The following is a 19,503-nucleotide window of genomic DNA, read 5'->3' as shown; positions in this document are numbered from 1 at the left end:
GAGATACTCGGCTAAGGCACTACTTGCTCGAGTAATGTGCCTTAGCGAGTATACTCGCTCATCTCTACATAACACTTGAGTTCTTCTCTCCTCTGATGCTTTTACAAGCATTTCACTTCCGTCTTATATAAGGCATATTGTGGCCACTTAAGGAGGACTTGTCATGTCCTCAGCTCAGCTAGGATGGCAGCATAGCTTTGCAGCCGCGGTCATGCTGCCTCTAGTGCAACTTGTTTTTTATGTCTACTCCCACGGCTTCTGTCCACTGTGTTTTTTTTGCCTTCCTCTGGATCAATAAGGGTGGGTGGTGGTGGAAACAGGCAGAACTGGATGGACATTTGTCTATTTTCAGCCTAGCATACTATGTTACTATGTTTTTCCAGACTGAACTATGTTAGTTTTAGCTCCCGATGCTGCAAATCTGTCAAATGGGCAGTCTTCTCCACTCAGTGCCAATGGGTGATGTCAATGTGAAAAAAAGCTGATGTCATGCATTAACAGTGAGCTGAGGACACTGTTCGCTGCCAAAACTAATGGAGATCTACTCATGAGAATGGTGGAGGAGGAGTAGACACAAAAGACAAGCTGCACTAGAATCAGCAATGTCCTGTCTGCAAAAACTATGGAGCCAGCCCCGCTGAACCGAGGACATGACAGGCCCTCTTTAAGAAGAACATCTGGTGAAAGCAATTTAATTTATCTGTGCAAAATATTTACTAGAAGATAAGTAATCATTGCAGATGCAAGATACAATGAATGTTATGCATCATTTAAGGAGGGTTTTTTTTCACCTAAATTTATTTTTACAAAATCTGATATAATATTGCATAGCGAGATAGAGAATGTCATGGCTTGACAAGTTGCCAACCTGCATTTTACAGTCTCTCATCTCAGCCACAGTGCCAATCCAGCTTTAAACTGGAAGAGTCATCAAGACAAACTAGTTACTAATTATATACTGCCCAACAGTACATCCTTCAATAGGCTTGTCGAAAGTCTTTTTTTAAATTAACCAAAACAAGGCATTAAGTTAATGGAGTTTTTGGCTTCAGACAATTTTGTCCCATGTGAAAGGTCCCTTAGAAGGGTTCCCCAGATGATAAGCTGATCTCCTGGTGCCTGTTGTTGGGACCTTCAGCAGGCAGCATTGAGCTGGTTTTGGAACTGATGAACAAGTATTTAATTCCCCTATAGCCATCACCAAAGGGCATACAGACTTGACAGTACTTTGCAAACAATCAAAGTACTAACGACCACTTGTCCGTGAGTGATTGAGTGAGTTACATGCTCCGCCCCTGAACACATGATGGTGACGCCATCACAGATCCTTCATTGAGTGAGTGAGTTACATGCTCCACCCCTGATCACATAACGGTGACATAATTACAAATCCTTCATCCCAGCCCCGATTTCACCTCAGAGAGCAGCTGAATCACTGAAGCGCTGAGCTCCGCCCCTGATCACATGACTGTGATGTCTTCACAGGTCCTTCAATATTTTGACCAACTCCAACTGTCATCACAGGTCCTTCAGTGAGTTACATGTGATGATGTCATTCACTATATTATATTATAAGTGGCGCATTGCACCACCAGAAACAGGGGTACTATAAATAATACTAATAACTAGTATATTTCAGATGGAGAACTTCTTTAAGCATTAACAACTGTTTTACTATTTCTTCACTGCAGTAAACTGTTGTGTACATGCCAATTCTCACACCTGAAGAAGAGAGTAGCAGCAAAGGAAACTATAGTGATAAATAGCAACATACAGGAATTAACCGAGTAGCTTATTAAAACAGACTGAGCAGGATGTTAGAAAGTTGTACGCTTTCCCCACAAGCATCAAGTGTGCAGCATAACATCAAGAATTAATATTACATTAGTTTTGCTATTTATTTTAGCAAAATCATTACATATTACAAAGGGGTTTTCCAGGACCTAAATATTGATAACCTATCCTTTGGATAGGTCATCAATATCAGATCGATGGGGGTTCAACTCCCAACACCATTGCCCATCAACTGTTTGAAAGACCATAGCACTCAGGCAAGTGCTGTTGCTTATTCGTTGTACAAGCACAGCACCGTTCTTTATGTAGCAGCCATGCATGGTATTGCAGCTTAATCCCATTCTCTTGAATGAGACTGAGCTGCATAAAGGCCATGTGACCAATGAACATGATATCACAGGCATGAAGAGGAGGCCGCAGCACTTTTTCAATTACCAAGGTCCCTTCAAACAGTTGACTATTGGTGGTTCCTGGATTCGGACCCCCATGGATCGGATATTGATGATCTATCCTAAGCAAAATTGTTGTTCATTTGCATTGCAAATCCACAGCAATTCGCAGTACAAAACATGTGGATAGGATGTTCAAAACCTCTTCTACATATAGCAGAAAAAAAATCTGCAAGAAAATCAAAGTATGCTGTGGATTTTCAAATCTGCAACATAGTCAATAATATTGTGGAAAAGCCACAGATTTTTACTGCAGATTTTACTCTTAGCGCATGGATTGAAGTTCACACAAAATCTGTAGAAAACATCTTCCATATGTGGACTTTGCCTTAGTGTATGTGACCTTACATGAGCGTATGCGCAAAACACATACCATAGCGCTTTTGCAGTGAATAGCACTTTATGATGTGCCTATCTATGCATTTTACTGCACTTCTTGTGCTGACCAGGACCAGTCACATGGGTGCAGCTGTGTCACGTAGCTGCGCCCCGAGTTAAAAGGCTATTCAGCCTAATTTAGTCCCAGTGTGTTCTTTTCCCCACTAAACAGCGCAGCATATTGCACAATCACGTGGGTCTCGGGTGCACATCTGAGCATCCTTCAGAGACTCCTATGGGGCCTTTGGTGCACAAATGCGCACTAAAATGAAGCAGACTGTGTTTTTTTTTGCAAATGAAATGTGTGCAGGAGCAAAAATGAGAATGAACCCATTTAAAACAATTGGTTCTATTCTCTTCATACTGCACGTGCAAATAAGCGAAACCGCCCTAAAATCTGTCTTGTATACGTGAAAAGGTTTGTTTCATCAGCGTGTGCATGTATTTTACAAACTGCTTCTATATATGGGACAGACAAAGAAATTTCAATGAGAAATTGTCACATGTGCACATAAATTAACTACTGTATAGCGTGATCTTTACATAGACAATGTAATGATTCCAGTTCTACTGCAATCAGTCTAGCATGGTGGCTCAGTGGTTAGCACTATTGCCTTCCAGTCCTAAACTCCTGGTTATGAATATGACCAAAAATAATGCAAGTAAATAGTTTGCATGTTCACACCCTGCTGATTTTGGTTTCTTTTTAGTACTCCATATTTTCAAAACTCCAAAAACATACTGATTGTTTTGCATAAACTGCTAATAGACACTAATGTGCATTAGCAGCTTATCACCTTCATTTGCATGTAAATGAGCCTTCAGAGCTGTATGCAGAGAACAGCCAGTGGTCTGTTCTCTGCAATCAGCTCCTTTGTTCTGGCTTTTTGCTGAATACAATGTAATCAGCGCTCCCGTAGAGAATACAGCACCATAGACAGCAAACACAGCATGTGGTCCGTGTAATCTTCTCTCCGGCTAAACAATGGATTTTCTGTTCACATAAAAAGAAAAGAGTGAATGATGGGAGCATTTGCACACAAGGATTATCACTCAAACAATGGCCTTTGAGTGAATTTTGAGCGATAATCATTGCATATAAATGGGCCTTTACTCTTCAGCTTGACTCTTAACACAACGTGATAGCATGATGTGTGATACTATCAAGATGGTTTATTTACACTTTGAATTAAGGCCCTTTTACACGAAACGATTATTGTTCAAAAAACCATTCAAACAAGCAAAAATGAACGATAATCCTTCAGTCTAAAACGCAGCCAACAACGAACGATAAAGTGTTTCCTTTTTGTTCATCATTCATTTTATGCAGGCATAAAAACCATCATTGGCTCATTCCCTTATCATTCTGTTTAAATACCAATTGTTCAGTCATTCTCATTCATTATACAGTGAATGTGAATGACTGAAATATTTCTTGTTTGAACAAGCCAACAATGTATTTGCCTGTATAAACCGGCGACACGAGCGGATAAGCGAACTCCCTCGTTGAAAGGATATATCGTTTGGTGTAAACAGCCCCTAACTTTGCAGTGGGTTTTGTTGTCTTAAGAGAACAATAGCTTTCTAACATTCTGCGCCGTGCTATCACAATGGAGGGAAGCTTTGTCCCATCTGTAGATTGTGAGCCGCATTAGCACAGAGACTGCTATGGTGATTACAGCCTGGATACAGATTAAGCTATATAATCAATGTGACGTGAGTAAATCAGTAAAATGATGTCTTCTAATTTACGGTAGTGAAAGGTATAAAGGGACGTAACTTTACCAAAAGTCAGGTAAAAGTGCTAACGGTCCATGCAGCTTGATCCGCTCACATGTTTATACAATATGAAACAGGGTTCTTCCTGGAAGCGAGCGAGCTGTGCGCTTTCTCTCCTTGTAAATCCCGCTCCACGGCTCACATGCAGACAACACTTTCATCTCTTACTTTACAATCTCTCATACTCCGGTGCCAGGACTGTTCAGCCAACAAGCACAATTTGTTTAGACAGTTCCTTGACTGTTACTTAGGTAAATGGTACTAATGATTATATGGACGTATTCTGCCACAATATCTGCAGTGTTTTCAATCACTGGTTTTAATAGGGACGCACATAATGTAAACATAACCACATTTGGAAATATTTGAACTATGTACAAACACAGAACTGCTAGCAGACATCAATATACAAATGATTACAGAACATACAGTACAAAACTTTACACACAAACACCTATAGCCACTGAGCTAAAGTGCAAAAGGCAGTCAATAGATGTATTCATAAAGATCTGTACAACAGATGTAAAATAGAAAATCCAGACGTGGGAACATATTGGGAATAACGCTAAAGAAGACCCATGGAGGTCCATGAATAGAGCAGCTCTGTTGTGAATTTTCTTGAAGGCCCCTACCCCTCTCCACCCTAGGCTATATTCACACGGGTGAGTGCAATTTCGGTTAGGAAAGAAAATCCACTGGGCGTGTATATGTATTGTACATCAGTTTTTGTTCAATTTTTGCATTTTCAACGTGTCATTAGTGTGTCATATGTTTTTCACGTGCATCAAAAAAATAGAAGGTGGTCCAACGGATGTCATTTAGAACTCCCATTGAAGTCAATTGGCATGTGAAAAAAAAATCCGGAGTGCATGCAAGTCATGTGAGTGCATTCTGTTTTTTTTTACCATACCTGCTGATTCGAATGGGCAATTCTGGTCCAAGAATTGCAACAAAATAGGACATCCAGCAACTTTTTCACATGCACCATTGATCCGTGAAAAAAATGGCACATGTGAATACAAACATTGACTTTAATGGGTCCAAGTTCTGTCAGTTTCAAACTCAGGCGTTAAAATCCCCTGTATGAATAAACACTTAGGAGGAATTGTGGTATCAAAAACTCTAAACCCCCTGCTGTGGGCTTAGAGTAGCAATAACAGACAATGTGTTCAATGTGTTTGCTCAGGTAATCTGCTGCGACTATCCAAATCCTGTGTGGGATATTACACCGCTCACAAGAAATTAAGGGAACACTTAAATCGCAATTGGATCACCATGGCGTCTGCAGACTCTTTTACATCATCACATATGCCCAGTGTGAAGCAGAGAAGGGCAATAGCAGTGCAGTTATAATCCATTCTGCGACAGAGCTACATAACATAGGCATCCAACAATAATGCCCTGACAACAGGGGTATCCTATAGCTGTGCCCCATAACAGAGCCATCCGGCAACAGTGCCAGGCATTATGCAACAGTGGAAAAAGTATGTGACAAACCTATGACTTGGGGGTCACACATACTATAATTTACACTTTACAAAGGTGTATAGCGTATTAGAGGCGTAAGTTGAAGCTCCTGAGCCCCAATACAAAACCTGTAACAGGGCCCCAAACTATAATGCTTTATCCATAGTACTGGGCTCCCTATATGGAGAAGAAAGACTTTATGAGCCCCATAAGACTTCCGGGCCCGGATGCAACCTTCCTCTATCGTTACGCCCCTGGACTAGATTTAAAAAGAACAACTCTTGTAGACAGTAAACTAATAGCGTATTAATGGGAATCTGTAGTTTAATTTCTATTTTCATGTACTTCTGAGAATTTCTATTTCTGTTCTATTGAGTAATCAGTATGTGAAATATAAGTAGTAGATAGAAACTGCAGACATAGGCATTACGTTTCTTTCTTAACCATCTTTGTGGTCAAGCTTTAACATATGTCTTAAACAAATCCATTGCATTCATTGATCTTTCCTATAACCATGCGTGACAAACAATGTGGTATTTTAGGTCTAAATCCAACAAATGCCTATCACAGTTCCCGTAGCATGTGGTGCCTGACTTGGCAGGGAAATTCACAACACTATCTGGTACTATTTTTTCTAGTGTAGATCATATTTTTGCCTGGAAACACTTGGCTTCTCCTCTAATGTTTACAGTACACCACTAGATTCTTAGCCTTGAGAGCTGATGGGATTCTCTTCTAGTTAACGGCACGGCCTTGTTTAAAGTATTATTTGAACAGATCGACCTGATATTCCACATAATTAATATAGGCAAATTTCCTAGATCTCCAAAACCTGAATAATTTCATTGTTACTTTGTGGCAAGCGCTAATTGAAAAACATGAATAAAGAGATTGACATTGGTATTTTAGTTATACATAATAGTCACATTTATTGAACCGAACCAGTACAACCCTGTTTCGAGTCGAACTTTGCTGAAAGTTTAGTTCTACACAAACCCGAACCGAGCTTTTAGCAAAATTCTACCCAAAATAGGGTTCTACTGATTCAGTTTGCTCAACACTAGTCCTGAATACTGATGGATCACACTAAGTAACAGCCTTGTATAATATTCTGAGTGGCTTTTATGGCTTGGTGAACCTCCAGTTCTGGTCTATACTAAATTGGACATAACTAAACCTATTGCAAAAGTTTGAAGAACTGTCCAAATGGAACTTTTCGAAAGTTTGCTCATCACTAGTCACCTTTAATACTGCTAGATATTACTGTGCGAATCTGACCATTAAAAATGAGTCTACATGCCCAAATAATGTAGTGCTCTGCTAGATGTGCAAGTACTACTTTGCTAGGTGAATACACAGTCATAGACTGACAGCTGCTATCCAGTATTTAACACGGCACATAGCTGATCAACCAGGGTTCAGGGCGGCAGATCATCACCAATCACTACTGATGACCGATCCTCCATTCTCAAACAGCAAGAACAGAATGTTGCCGTGTCCCAGATTACATATACTGAAGTTTGAGTTTAGAGTAAAGCACCTACAGCTGCTGGGCAAATTGTAATATTCTAATTGTCTCACCAACCCCTCCCTCTGCCTATGGTGGACCAAGACACAGTGAAGTGACCCTGTCTGTCCTGGTCTTCTCCAGGTTACAGTGCAGTTGTCCAGGATGCCATGGGTATATTGAGGAGTTGTTTGGTGGAGACATCCGAGTGCTGTCCCTATGCCAGCCTGTCGTAGCTGTTTGACTTCTTGAGCGTGCAGAGTTGCTATTGACTAAAATGCATCTATTAGTACAAGGAGAGGAGTGATGGGAGTACTTTGGGGGTACTTTGATGTTAAAGTTTATGTTGAGCAATATTATATACATGTGCAGCATGGATTTGTTCACAAACTTCAGAGATGAGCAGTGTCTCTGCCAGACATGTATCTCCTCCAGCCCTATTAAAATAACAGGCATATCCTGCCAAGCATATTTATAGGGAAATCAGGGCTAAAAGTGCAGCAGTTAACTTTTTCTCTATGATCAGCTTTAGACTTTCATTTTCAATGAACATTTGCCAAAGCCTTGTTCATCCTATAAAGAGTACCTGCACTTTCACTCTGGAGCACTCGTGCGGTGTTGGACGTTTTCTGCTCCTTCTGGCAGTTGAAGATGGCCCTATATAAAACTTATATAGCGCTATATGGGGCTATCTTCAGCTGTGGGGAGGAGCTGAAAATGGCCAACCGAACACGGGCGTTCCAGCATTACAGGGCAGGTACTCTCTAGAGAGGACCCATCAGTTCTCCAGTCATGTTTGTTTTAGTAAATACCTGCAATAATGAAATAGCAGTTCTGGAGCAGCTTTTCTTAGACCTCTGCTCCCAACAATTCCTTTGTTACACGGTCTGTGTGAATAAACTAACATTCTCTCTCCAATGGAGTGTGTCCCCAGACAGTCTGACACTGTCTAATTAGTGCTAACATGGTTGGACTGTGTAGGGACACAACCTAAGAAAATTCTACAAAAAGATTCTCCAAAATTATTTACCATATATACTTGAGTATAAGCCTAGTTTTTCAGCACATTTTTTTATGCTGATAAAGCCCTCCTCGGCTTATACTCGAGTGAAGTAAAAAAACCCAAACAACAAAATACCCCCCACAATACTCACCTCCCAGCCGGCGTCTGTGTCCCTGGCATGATGGTCTCCCCGGCGGTGCGGAAAGTTGCTTGAGAATTCTCCCCGCTGTCATCTTCCTGGTCAGCTTTGAATTATTACGCAGTCAGCACTGTGTAAGTAAGTGCTGTGATTGGATCGAGTGCCAGCCAATCACAGCCGGCGCTCGATCATTCACAGCCATTCAGTGAATGACCTCACTGAACGGCTGTGATTGGTTTATCGAGCGCTGGCTGTGATTGGTTGGCGCTCGATCCAATCATAGCGCTTACTTACACAGCACTGACGGTGGGGGAATTGAAAACCAAGCAGAGAGAGGAGAGTGGGGAGAAGTCTGAAGCAGCTTGCTGCACCGTCGGGGAGACCATTGCGCTGGGGACACAGACGCCGGCTGGGAGGTGAGTATTGCATTTTTTCTTTACCTAGTATATACTCGATTATATCTCGGCTTATACTCGAATCAATAAGTTTTACCAGTTTTTTGTGGTAAAACTTATTGACTCGGCTTATACTCGGGTCGGCTAATACTTTATGACTGTCTGTATTCTGCCTACTGTACTGATTAAACAGTTTATGAGACCAGTAACGAATGATGGCCTCAGTGGCGTAACAATTGCTGTCGCAGAGAGTGCAACTGTGGCTGGGCTATGAACTGAAGCAGGCCCACCCGATGGGCGAACACCACTTTCAACACGATTGGCATCCATTTGAAGATCACTTCAGATTAGGGGTCATTTACTCCATGCACCGCTACTTACTCTGCTAGGCTGCAGGCTGCTTTAAGCCTACAGCCTTCCAGAGCTTCATGCACGCTGAGGATATTAGGGGGTGCTATGATATCACTGCATCACGCCACCTGCACTGGGCACTGATCTACAGAGAACGTATTCACCCTTATTATGCCCTTATTCACACTAAGGGCATAATATGAGGGTCATTATCCCTACTGATATGGGCAAAATATGTGGGCCAGTATTCCTATTGATCTGGACATTAGGCAGTATTCCTATTGTTGGGTGCATTATATGATGGGCATTATTAATATTTAATGGAGCAGCAAAAGCAAGGCATTATTATGGTCTATAGGGACAGAACAAGGGTTATTATTGCTATATATTGGAGCATCATTATTACTATATATGGGGCTGCACAAGGGAGGCATTGTTGCTATCTATGAGGGGCAGCAAAAAGGGGGACATTATCACCGTGAGGGCGACTATATTACTAGGTGAGCAGAAAAAGGTGGAAATTATTATTGTGAAGGGTACTGCGGGTTAGTTATTAATACTGTCTATGTCACTGTGGATGGAGTGCTTCTGTAAATGGTGGAAAGTTAGAGCAGATACTGGAAAATTGAGGAGCCAAGGATGCCTGTGTTTAAATTTTGTAGAGATGAGTTCTGGCTGGAGAAATTCTGCATGGTGGTCTGGTTCGGATAGAAAAGAAAAGGGAACATGAACGATACTAGTCAGAGAAGACGTCACCTGTGATTACTGGAATAAACGGTACTGTAATCACAATGGTTTTATACACTATCAGTATAGTAGCATTATTTAGGTACTATGTAGTGTTAGTGGCAGTAATCCTGGTGTGGCAACATTGTTTGGCTTGTTTAGTGGTTTTATTGGTAATACTGGTCTAAAGGCCCATTTACATGCAAAGACAATCTTTTAAATGATTAAAAAGATTTACATTTTTAGCGATTGTTTTGCATAACGTGTTAATAGACACTAATGTCCATTAACACTTAATCAGCTTCATTTGCATGTAAAAGGGCCCACAGGAGCTGTTTGCAGAGCCCAGCATGTGGTCTGTGCTCTGCACACAGCTCCTTTGTTCTTGCATGGGCTGTTTGCAGAATACAATGTAATCTCTGACTCCCGTGCAGAACACAGCATGCAGTCTTTGTTATCGTTCTCCGGCTAAACAATGGATTTTAAGCTCACGTTAAAATCATCATTCAGCCGAAGACAGCATTTACACACAACAATTTTTGCTCATATGCCATCGTTTGAACAAATTTTGAACGATAATCGTTGCGTGCAAATGGGCCTTTGGTATACTGAACTTTGTTCAGTAACAGTATGGCGGTATATTTATTACTTGTATAGTGGTATTATTTGGTAAATATATGACTGTATAGGCATAGAAACATGGAAAACTGTTGTATAGTTAGTTACCTTGTCTGAGAATATATACACTTTTCTAGGAGGAGGCATATATCTTTACAGAATGGGGTCCAAAGTTTGCCCCAGGGCCCATAGGACACTAGTTACGCCCCTGGACAGCTTCATGTATCTATTCTCCCCCAAAAAGAAACATATAACCTCAATTTAAGATTAGAAGAGGATCTAGTTTATTTAGACACTCAGAATAGAAGCCTAGTGTTACTAAAACTTGGCCCAGCTCCTGGGTTAATCCTTGCTGTGTAAACAACTATGCGGAATGCTACCTGGGAATGGCATGTAGAAAGCATTTGCAATTGTTGTGTACAGGTGTTGATGGTGGAGAGTGCAGAAATGCTGAGAAGTGCGAGGAATGCCGGGCATGTAATACAGGGGGTCTTATCCTGAGGTCCAGGAATACATTTTAGTTAATTGAATCTTGAGTATATGTAAACTGCCTTTATAACAGGCGCTGTACAGTAATCTGATGTATAAAAAACTAGATTATTGCGTTGTATGTCTGTCAACAAGCTTGTTCAGTCTTTCCAAAAGCAAGCAGCAGAACTGTGATGATCAGCTCTGGAGTATTGTCACTCCGGATCAAGCTAAGTAATGCAATGTATTTTTCAAAGTCACTCAACTTTTCACCAAATTGTCAAAACTGAAAACTATATTAATTTACATAAACTTTTCTTTGTACAACGTTCAATTATTTGATGTTCTTTTTATAGAAAACAGTTTAAAACGGGCAGACACTTGTTGAAACCTGGTGAGTGAGGAAACGGTCCTGGCATTGGTTCAGCACCCGGAGCTATGAGTCTACCTTCCATGACTTGCTGCCGACTGCGGAGTGTATACATATAAACACAAACAGTGTATAGTAGGTGTGATTGTTTCTATAGGGTTTAGCTTTGTGCAATATTTATTACTAGCTCGTGTTTCACTAAGTAATTAATCTGACAAATCAGGTATCTCTTTCCATTGCTTATTAAACACACTTACAGCTTTCCTTAAAAGGCTTTTTTTGTGTGTCTGCTTATGGGAAACATAAAAAATCCCCCACCCCATATGGCATGAGATGTAACAGAAAGATTAAAGCCATATTACGTTTCTTGGCCGGCTGCTGATTTTTTGTAACCCGTTCATTGCGGACATAGAAAACCAAATACAAATAAACAGCGTATGTTTATCCTAGATCATTTTGCTTCATCTTCACAGACTATTCTGCTACATATGTGTTTATAGTGTTGTGGAGTTTTGATATTGCAGAGTTATGCTTTAGCCAATGGAGAGAATGAAGGTTTTACTCATTGGGACTTATTACAAAAAATATAAATTAAAACACTCCATTCACTGGACAAATCCTCAGACGTTTCCAGAAAAGTTTGTCACCCACTTCCAATTTCATCCTTACGACAGCCCCCTTTCCTCCTGGCAACCCCTGCAACTTCAGAGAGTCTCAGAATGTGAGATCTTGCGAGTTATCACAATTATCACACTAAGAATATGCTATAGGCAAATCCAATGTGTATTTTTCAAATATGTCATTTGTTGCACAATTCTGAAGCTGACACTTGGTTTTTCTGCCACGGTTTGGCCAGCGGGTCTACAATCAGTGGACTGCCATATTTCATGCAGAATCGGCTATAATAATAAAAATCTACAATGTGGTAATTATTCTTTGCTAATTTTTTTTCGCTGTATGAAATATCACATTCACCTGTATTGAATATGAAATGTCAGTGGATGTGGTGAAGATCTGGGCCGTGCTTCAATCTGCATCAAATCCTGAATGTGTGAATGCATCCTAAATAGTGATGAGCGAGCATACTCGCTAAGGGCAATTGCTCAAGCGAGCATTGCCCTTAGCGAGTACCTGCCCGCTCGAGAGACAAGGTTCGGGTGCCGGCGGCGGGCAGGGAGCTGCGGGGGAGAGCGGGGAGGAACGGAGGGGAGATCTCTCTCTCCCTCTCTCCCCCTCTCTCCCCCCCGCTCCCCCCTGCTGACTGCCGCAACTCACCGCTGCTCCGCGCCGGCACCCGAACCTTGTCTCTCGAGCGGGCAGGTACTCGCTAATGGCAATGCTCGCTTGAGCAATTGCCCTTAGCGAGTATGCTCGCTCATCTCTAATCCTACAATATCATAATACCTTGTGGAAATGTTCCATTAAACGAACTCAACCCCTTTCCTTGTTCTATTAAGGCATATGGATATCATATGGAGTGGCAAAGAATGGATGGCTCCCACTCAGCACAATCATATATACATGGCTGCCTATTGATTTGTACATGCACCATGTAATAATACATTCTTCCTGCAAAACTTGATAGCAATGAATGAATTTTTTGCTACAGCCAAAATAATTTTTTTGAGGAAATTATTCAGACTGTATTAAGACAAGTTATGTATTTTTTTCCAAGTCATAGAAAAATGTACAGGAAAGGGTTAAAAATAAAAAATAGTCATACTCCCTGCTCTGATCTCCCACTGGTCCAGCGCCACCCCTCCTGGCTCCACTACTGGACTTGTTTACATTACCAGTAGCAGTGATGTTCTGTATATACACACACATGTAACCGCTGCAGCCAATCACTGACCACAGTGCTCTTGAGCCATAAACCACAGAAGTCAGTGATTGGCTGAAGCAGTAACATATATAGAGTATTGTAGCAGCAGTGCTGGCCTGGAGGGGGAATGGAGTGGTGAGTACGAGTAAGTTTTTTATTTTTGACCCTTTCATGGACTTTTTAAAAATATAATTTGTAAAACCCCTTTAGTTCAGTTTCAGAAGTACAATATGTCTAATACAGATCCGTTATAGATGACATTTCAACCGTAGGTCATCTGTATTTGATTTGTTTTTGCCTCCATATATTTTATTTTCTACTGGACAAATACGGAGCCGTATTTGCCCATTAGAAACTAATAGCAAAAAGTAAAAAACAGGTTATGCTATCTTTTTAAGAAAAAATGCAATGTGAACAGATACACAGATTTACATTAATTCCATATGGCAGCCCACAAAAATACGGACCAAATACAGAGGTAAAATACACTCCTCTGAAAGCGAACTTAAAGGTAAATGCTTTCGGACCTGTTCTATTTAGGGCATATGGTTGAATCCAATTTAAAGAACAATTGTATATTGGGTCACTAACCGTTCATACACTCGGAATATCATGGGAAGCTTTCATTTTTTTGTGAAAGCCCAGTTAAAGCTCCACCCACATATATTTTGCTCTGACATGTGGATCTACAGCTTATATTTATCATACAGTGTATCATTATAAAAAAGTGATGCAGATACAATATAGCATGGTGATAATTGGCTGGCCAGACAACTGGGACACCAGGGGTATGTGCCACAGGGCATTAAAGGGGTTTTAGGGCAACCAGAAAACCCACTCAAGTTCCTATTAGACAATGCGGCATCATTATGGTCAGCATGTCATCAAACCAGGAAGTTGTGGACTGATGGAAGGCAGCACTGGGGTACCCGAACACAATTTCAATTTTTTGCATCTGGAGGGGGAAGGGGGACTCAAGAGATTTTATGTTTGTTGGAAAACCACTCAAAGTTCTACGAAGTCCCAGCAACCTCAACCTTAAAGTTCACCCTGTGCCCTAGTGATATGCTGTTCTTGGTTATGTACACCTTGTGCATTCAATACATATTTTAAACTATTTCTGGAAGTTGAAGCTGGTCCATGGTTAATGTGTCCTTAAAGTATCCACAGAGACCGCCATCCATCACAAGCCATGAAAGGAATAGCTTTACAAACTGCATTTATATAAATGTCAGTGTTCCCTAGTTCCAAGATGAAATATGATACAATGAAAATGAAAGGGAATCTTAAGGTCGGACCCCTAAGGTTTTTCCTTTTAGAGTACAGGAAATGGGACTAGAAATTATTATATTCAAATCATAACCAGCTGGGTATTTCTCAGAAATGAAAAGGTTAAATAATGAGAAGCTTTGCAGCATATGATATGCCTGGGCTCCTGTTCACAACTACATTTCACGTGCTGGAGGAATAACAGATCTCTTGGAATAAGTCATGATTGGAAACAGAAACAATTATGTGGAAAGCATCTAATGGTAATTACATATTATTATATATCATTGAAAGAAATGTTTGCTGTACTGTTTACTGCAATGCTATATACTAAGATGTCATGAGCCTACAGCAAGGATGGCAAGACTTCTATCTCGGCACGTAACAAGATCTTGTTGAAACAAGTAATAAAGAAGCAGAGACACATACACGGAAGACTGCAATATAACTCATAGCCTATGCTACGTGCTCTCTAAATCTGCTCTATGCATATAAAAAATATCATATAAAGACTAAGGATAAAGTGCAAAATGAAAGGTGTCAAACAGGAAAATGTGCACTAATTTGTACACCAAGCCGTATATGCAGAGCCTGTACTCCAGCACACACAGCCCTATGCTACATGCACTCTACATGGTGCCATGTGGTGCCCTCCTCCCTAAAAAGCGACATAATACACCACATGGTACCACAACCTTTTTCCTATATGCATTCATGAAAAAAAATTCACTGAGCCTCTTTATAACATAAAAAAAAAAATCTCAGAAAGCGACCTAATACTTACCAATAAACTGATACAAGAGGACAGATAGAAGCACCACATACCTCAACATACAGACAGTCAAAGTGCCAAATAGAGGCGCAAAGTACTGATGGACAACTACTCAAACATCTTTCTTTTATAGACGGAGGCAGCTGCTTAGTACTTTTCTTGCCCACAAAAAAGGCATATACAGGGTGTCAGGCCTCATGGTACGCGTAGTGCACCATACAGGCTTACAACCTATTAATGGCGCCATATTTCAACTTGGCAGGCTGACCTGCTAAGAATGCTACATAATACAGCACAGGATACTATTACCTTTTGCTATGTGCATTCTTGAAAAAAAAACCTTAATGAGTGTCCTAATAAAATTAAAAGCAACTTACAGTTAGTGCTCATGGTAGTCTATAAGTGACATGTTACGAATAGCTGTAACACAGGTTCATAATACAGTCATGTACATGAGCCATAGCAAGTTGTTATTATATATCAGCTGACATATCTGATTATAGAAGAAAACTTAAATGGATGGGTTAGCAAAAGACGGGTCTTCTGTGTTCGTCCTAGTCACTCTGGCTTCCATTGTGCATGCTCGGATGTCCATGTTATATAGAACTATGGTAGTAAAAGGCACACAGAAAATTTGTGCTTGGCTTAGGGTCGAGGTGTTTTCAACTACTGTTTTTTGTGCTCCAGTTTTAGGACAAATTGAAAAGAAAAAGATTATTGGTTATTATAATTTTGATGATTAGTTGAAACATAATTAGATATTTTCTTTTTTTTTTAACTTGCCTTTCATGGGTCCCAGAAATTATGGTAATATCTTTTCATTCAAAGAAGGCCGATAGCTTCGAAGAAGGTTTCTGCCAACTTTGTCACGATGGATTGGCCGTCCCGCGTGGACGAGATTTTTCACAGGATTAGCGGCCGCATGCGGATTTGCTGCAGCAAAATTCCGGACGGAATTTCCGCGGCAAATCTGCCCTGTGTCAACTCAGCTTAAGAGCAGTGAGACTGTGGAACTCTCTGCCTGAGGACGTGGTGATGGCAAAATCGATAAAGGAGTTTAAGAGGGGACTAGATGCTTTTAGAGCACTACGACATCACAGGATACAGACAATAAATAACCAGAAGGGTTGTTGATCCGGGGATTATTCTAACTGCCATTATGGAGCTGGGAAGGAATTTTTTCCACTAAATGGGGTAAATTGGTGTCTACCTCATTGGTTTTTTTTTTGCCTTCACCTGCATCAACAATGGGGGTGGAAACAGGCTGAACTGGATGGACATTTGTTTTTTTTCGGCCTAGCATACTACGTTACAAGACTTATATTTTCGCACAGACTATCAAACTCACATGATGAAAGCAAATGATAAAATTTATATAACAATATAAGAATGCAGTTAGCCAAACTATGGTGTGGAGGAGCTACTTGTTCATGGCAGACTAATGTGCAGCACTCACTTAACCCAGCCCAGATTGGGGAGGAGGGACTGCAAACAAACAGCCTGCACATGTGAAACGATACCAAAGACACCAGCCAAAGATGGATGTGGATATATACCTCTGTGATAAAATGTATATAAGGCCCAAAAGAGAAAAAAAAGGGAGCGTGCACAATATTAAGTTTGCTGTGCAGTATAAAAATAATCCATAACTGCTCAAGACCGACTGCTACAATACTTTGATGTGTTCTAGGGTCTCCAACAGCCCATGCAGAGTTGGGTAAAATGCTGGCTGTTGCAGTTCTGGAACCTTCTAATGTCATAATGGTGTCTTTAATGCTGATGAGAGACCAGTTGTGGACATAAATGTATATACAACAACAAAGTTCTCTACATGTTGCCATATCCCAGCATGCGGAATGCAAACGGATTTACAAGTCAGCAGGCTGTCTATCATCTAGAAGTATAGGAATCTCTTGAACTGACGTCTGTTGTGTTTCTTGTGATCATTTTACTGAATGTACTTAAGTCAGCTGTGCATACAAAACCACAACAAATTGATTTTATGTACCGTACATTTTGCTTTCATAGGTCTACGACACACGTCTTTCTTTGATGTTTCTTTTATTACATAATTTGTGTTCTTCCAGTAGGCACAATAATCTAGATATAGGACATGTTTTCAGATTTAAAATGTAGATGTCTATAAAGACTTCCAGAAGAATCACCGTTGCAGCATTTGTAACATACAGAGTTTATTATAAGGAACTTAAAACATTAGTCTTCCCTTCCCAACTGAAAATCTAAAAAGATACATAAAATCATACATATAAATAAATGATGCAACCGCTTTGAAAGGGAATTGCCCCTTTGGAAAGTACAAACTATGAAATGAAACCTGGAAAAGAAGCAGTTAATTAAGATGTTTGAGTTTTGGAATATTTTGAGAAAATGGTACCTTCCTACTATAAAGTCATGAGGTTTACATTATAGATAAATAGCTTAACAAAAAGTTAGGAGAAGTTATACACGTACCTTGTAAAATCTCCCTTTGCCTCCTAAAATAGAACACAAAGGATAAAGAAGGTTACTGACAGTTACAATGTAAGACTGTGGCTCTTGCTTATGCCTTTGTAGTTTCTAATGCTGTTTGTGAACTAAAAACACAATTTCTGACACTTTGGATGTACAAGCATTGAGACACAAAAATATACACTACAGGGCAACCCATGAAAATCTTATATATGCATGAGAAAGGGAGTCCGGATGCCAAAGTAATCCTCCACATGTTTTTGGCTCTCCGCAATAACAGGGTATGATCAAGTGGACAAAATGTCATGGTTTTCTACCCATATTCTGCACTGAAATTTTTGAAAACTGTGGTATGTAGCCCCATTGAGCTAAACTGTATTGTGTAAAATGTACATTTTAGTGAAACCACACCCTTCCCCTTTGCATTCTTTGAAACTTGTAACATATTACCCAACATAGTAGTATATACCCAAATGTGCTACCAAAGACAATAGTAGAGGTGCACAAATAGGATATCTTCAGGGTTTATAATAGCATAGTTCATTGATAAATAAAGCTGTATCCTCCTCAAGTTAAGGCCTATTTACACCAGCCGATGATCGCTAAAAATATCGCTCATCGGCGATCGTTTTAGCGATAATCGGTGCGTGTAAATGTGCGCCCATCGTGCGCTTTTCGGGCAATGCTGGCTGATTGTTAAATTCAGTCCAACCTAAAAATCGTCCTTTACTCTTATCAGCAGTTCTCCACAGGGAGTGTTGATAGCATTGTTTTTTGTGGAGAACAAAGGATGTGAGTGCAGACAATAGCCTTGGGCTATAGCTTGAGTAGCTACTTAATACTTTATGCAAAATGATCACTCAAAGCTGTCACTCAAACTATCGTTTGAGTGATCTTTGAGCTATCATCGGCCCGTGTAAACCAGGCTTTAGTGATAATGTTAAAGGGGTTGTCTCGCGAAAGCAAGTGGGGTTAAGTACTTCTGTATGGCCATATTAATGCACTTTGTAATATACATCGTGCATTAAATATGAGCCATACAGAAGTTATTCACTTACCTGCTCCGTTGCTGGCGTCCCCGTATCCATGGCTCCGTCTAATTTCGGTGTCTTCTTGCTTTTTTAGACGCGCTTGCGCAGATGGGTCTTCTCCCTTCGGCTCGGCAGCAGCGGCGTTTCGGCTCCGCCCCTTGTACGCGTCATCGTGTAGCTCCGCCCCCGTCACATGTGCCGATTCCAGCCAATCAGGAGGCTGCCGAGCCGAGCCGAAGGGAGAATACCCATCTGCGCAAGCGGGTCTAAAAAAGCAAGAAGACACCGAAATTAGACGGAGCCATGGAGACGGGGACGCCAGCAACGGAGCAGGTAAGTGAATAACTTCTGTATGGCTCATATTTAATGCACGATGTATATTACAAAGTGCATTAATATGGCCATACAGAAGTGTATAACCCCACTTGGTTTCGCGAGACAACCCCTTTAAGGTTGGCAATAACGCATGAGAATTAAAATAACTTTATATTTACAAACAATATATATTATAACTTTATATTTACAAACCATGACAGGCACTAGTTCAGGAAGAATAGCATGCTAATTATTATAATCAAATTAAATCAACATTCATTTTGCAGTATGTTTTGCAAAAATATATCATGTGGATAACATTCCTTTTGGACCGGGACTCAGGGTTGCCAACAGTCCAGAAATTCTTGGACAGCCAATAAA

The 19,503-nt window shown here is 40.5% G+C and overlaps 1 protein-coding gene across 4 annotated transcripts in view; it reads right to left on the bottom strand.

Moving 5' to 3' along the window:
* The window catches only part of FRMD4A (FERM domain containing 4A), a 386,584-nt gene that overhangs the window by 73,845 nt on the left and 293,236 nt on the right, over positions 1–19,503 (bottom strand). For all 4 annotated transcript variants that reach the window (XM_066592026.1, XM_066592028.1, XM_066592025.1 and 1 more), the window contains exon 7: positions 17,780–17,802. In XM_066592026.1, coding sequence (XP_066448123.1) covers positions 17,780–17,802 — 23 coding nt within the window. The remainder of the gene's footprint in view (positions 1–17,779; positions 17,803–19,503) is intronic.

Source organism: Eleutherodactylus coqui, chromosome 2 (assembly GCF_035609145.1).
Source record: "Eleutherodactylus coqui strain aEleCoq1 chromosome 2, aEleCoq1.hap1, whole genome shotgun sequence".
Taxonomy (NCBI): Eukaryota; Metazoa; Chordata; class Amphibia; order Anura; family Eleutherodactylidae; genus Eleutherodactylus; species Eleutherodactylus coqui.
This window is presented reverse-complemented; position numbering and strand designations above follow the sequence as displayed.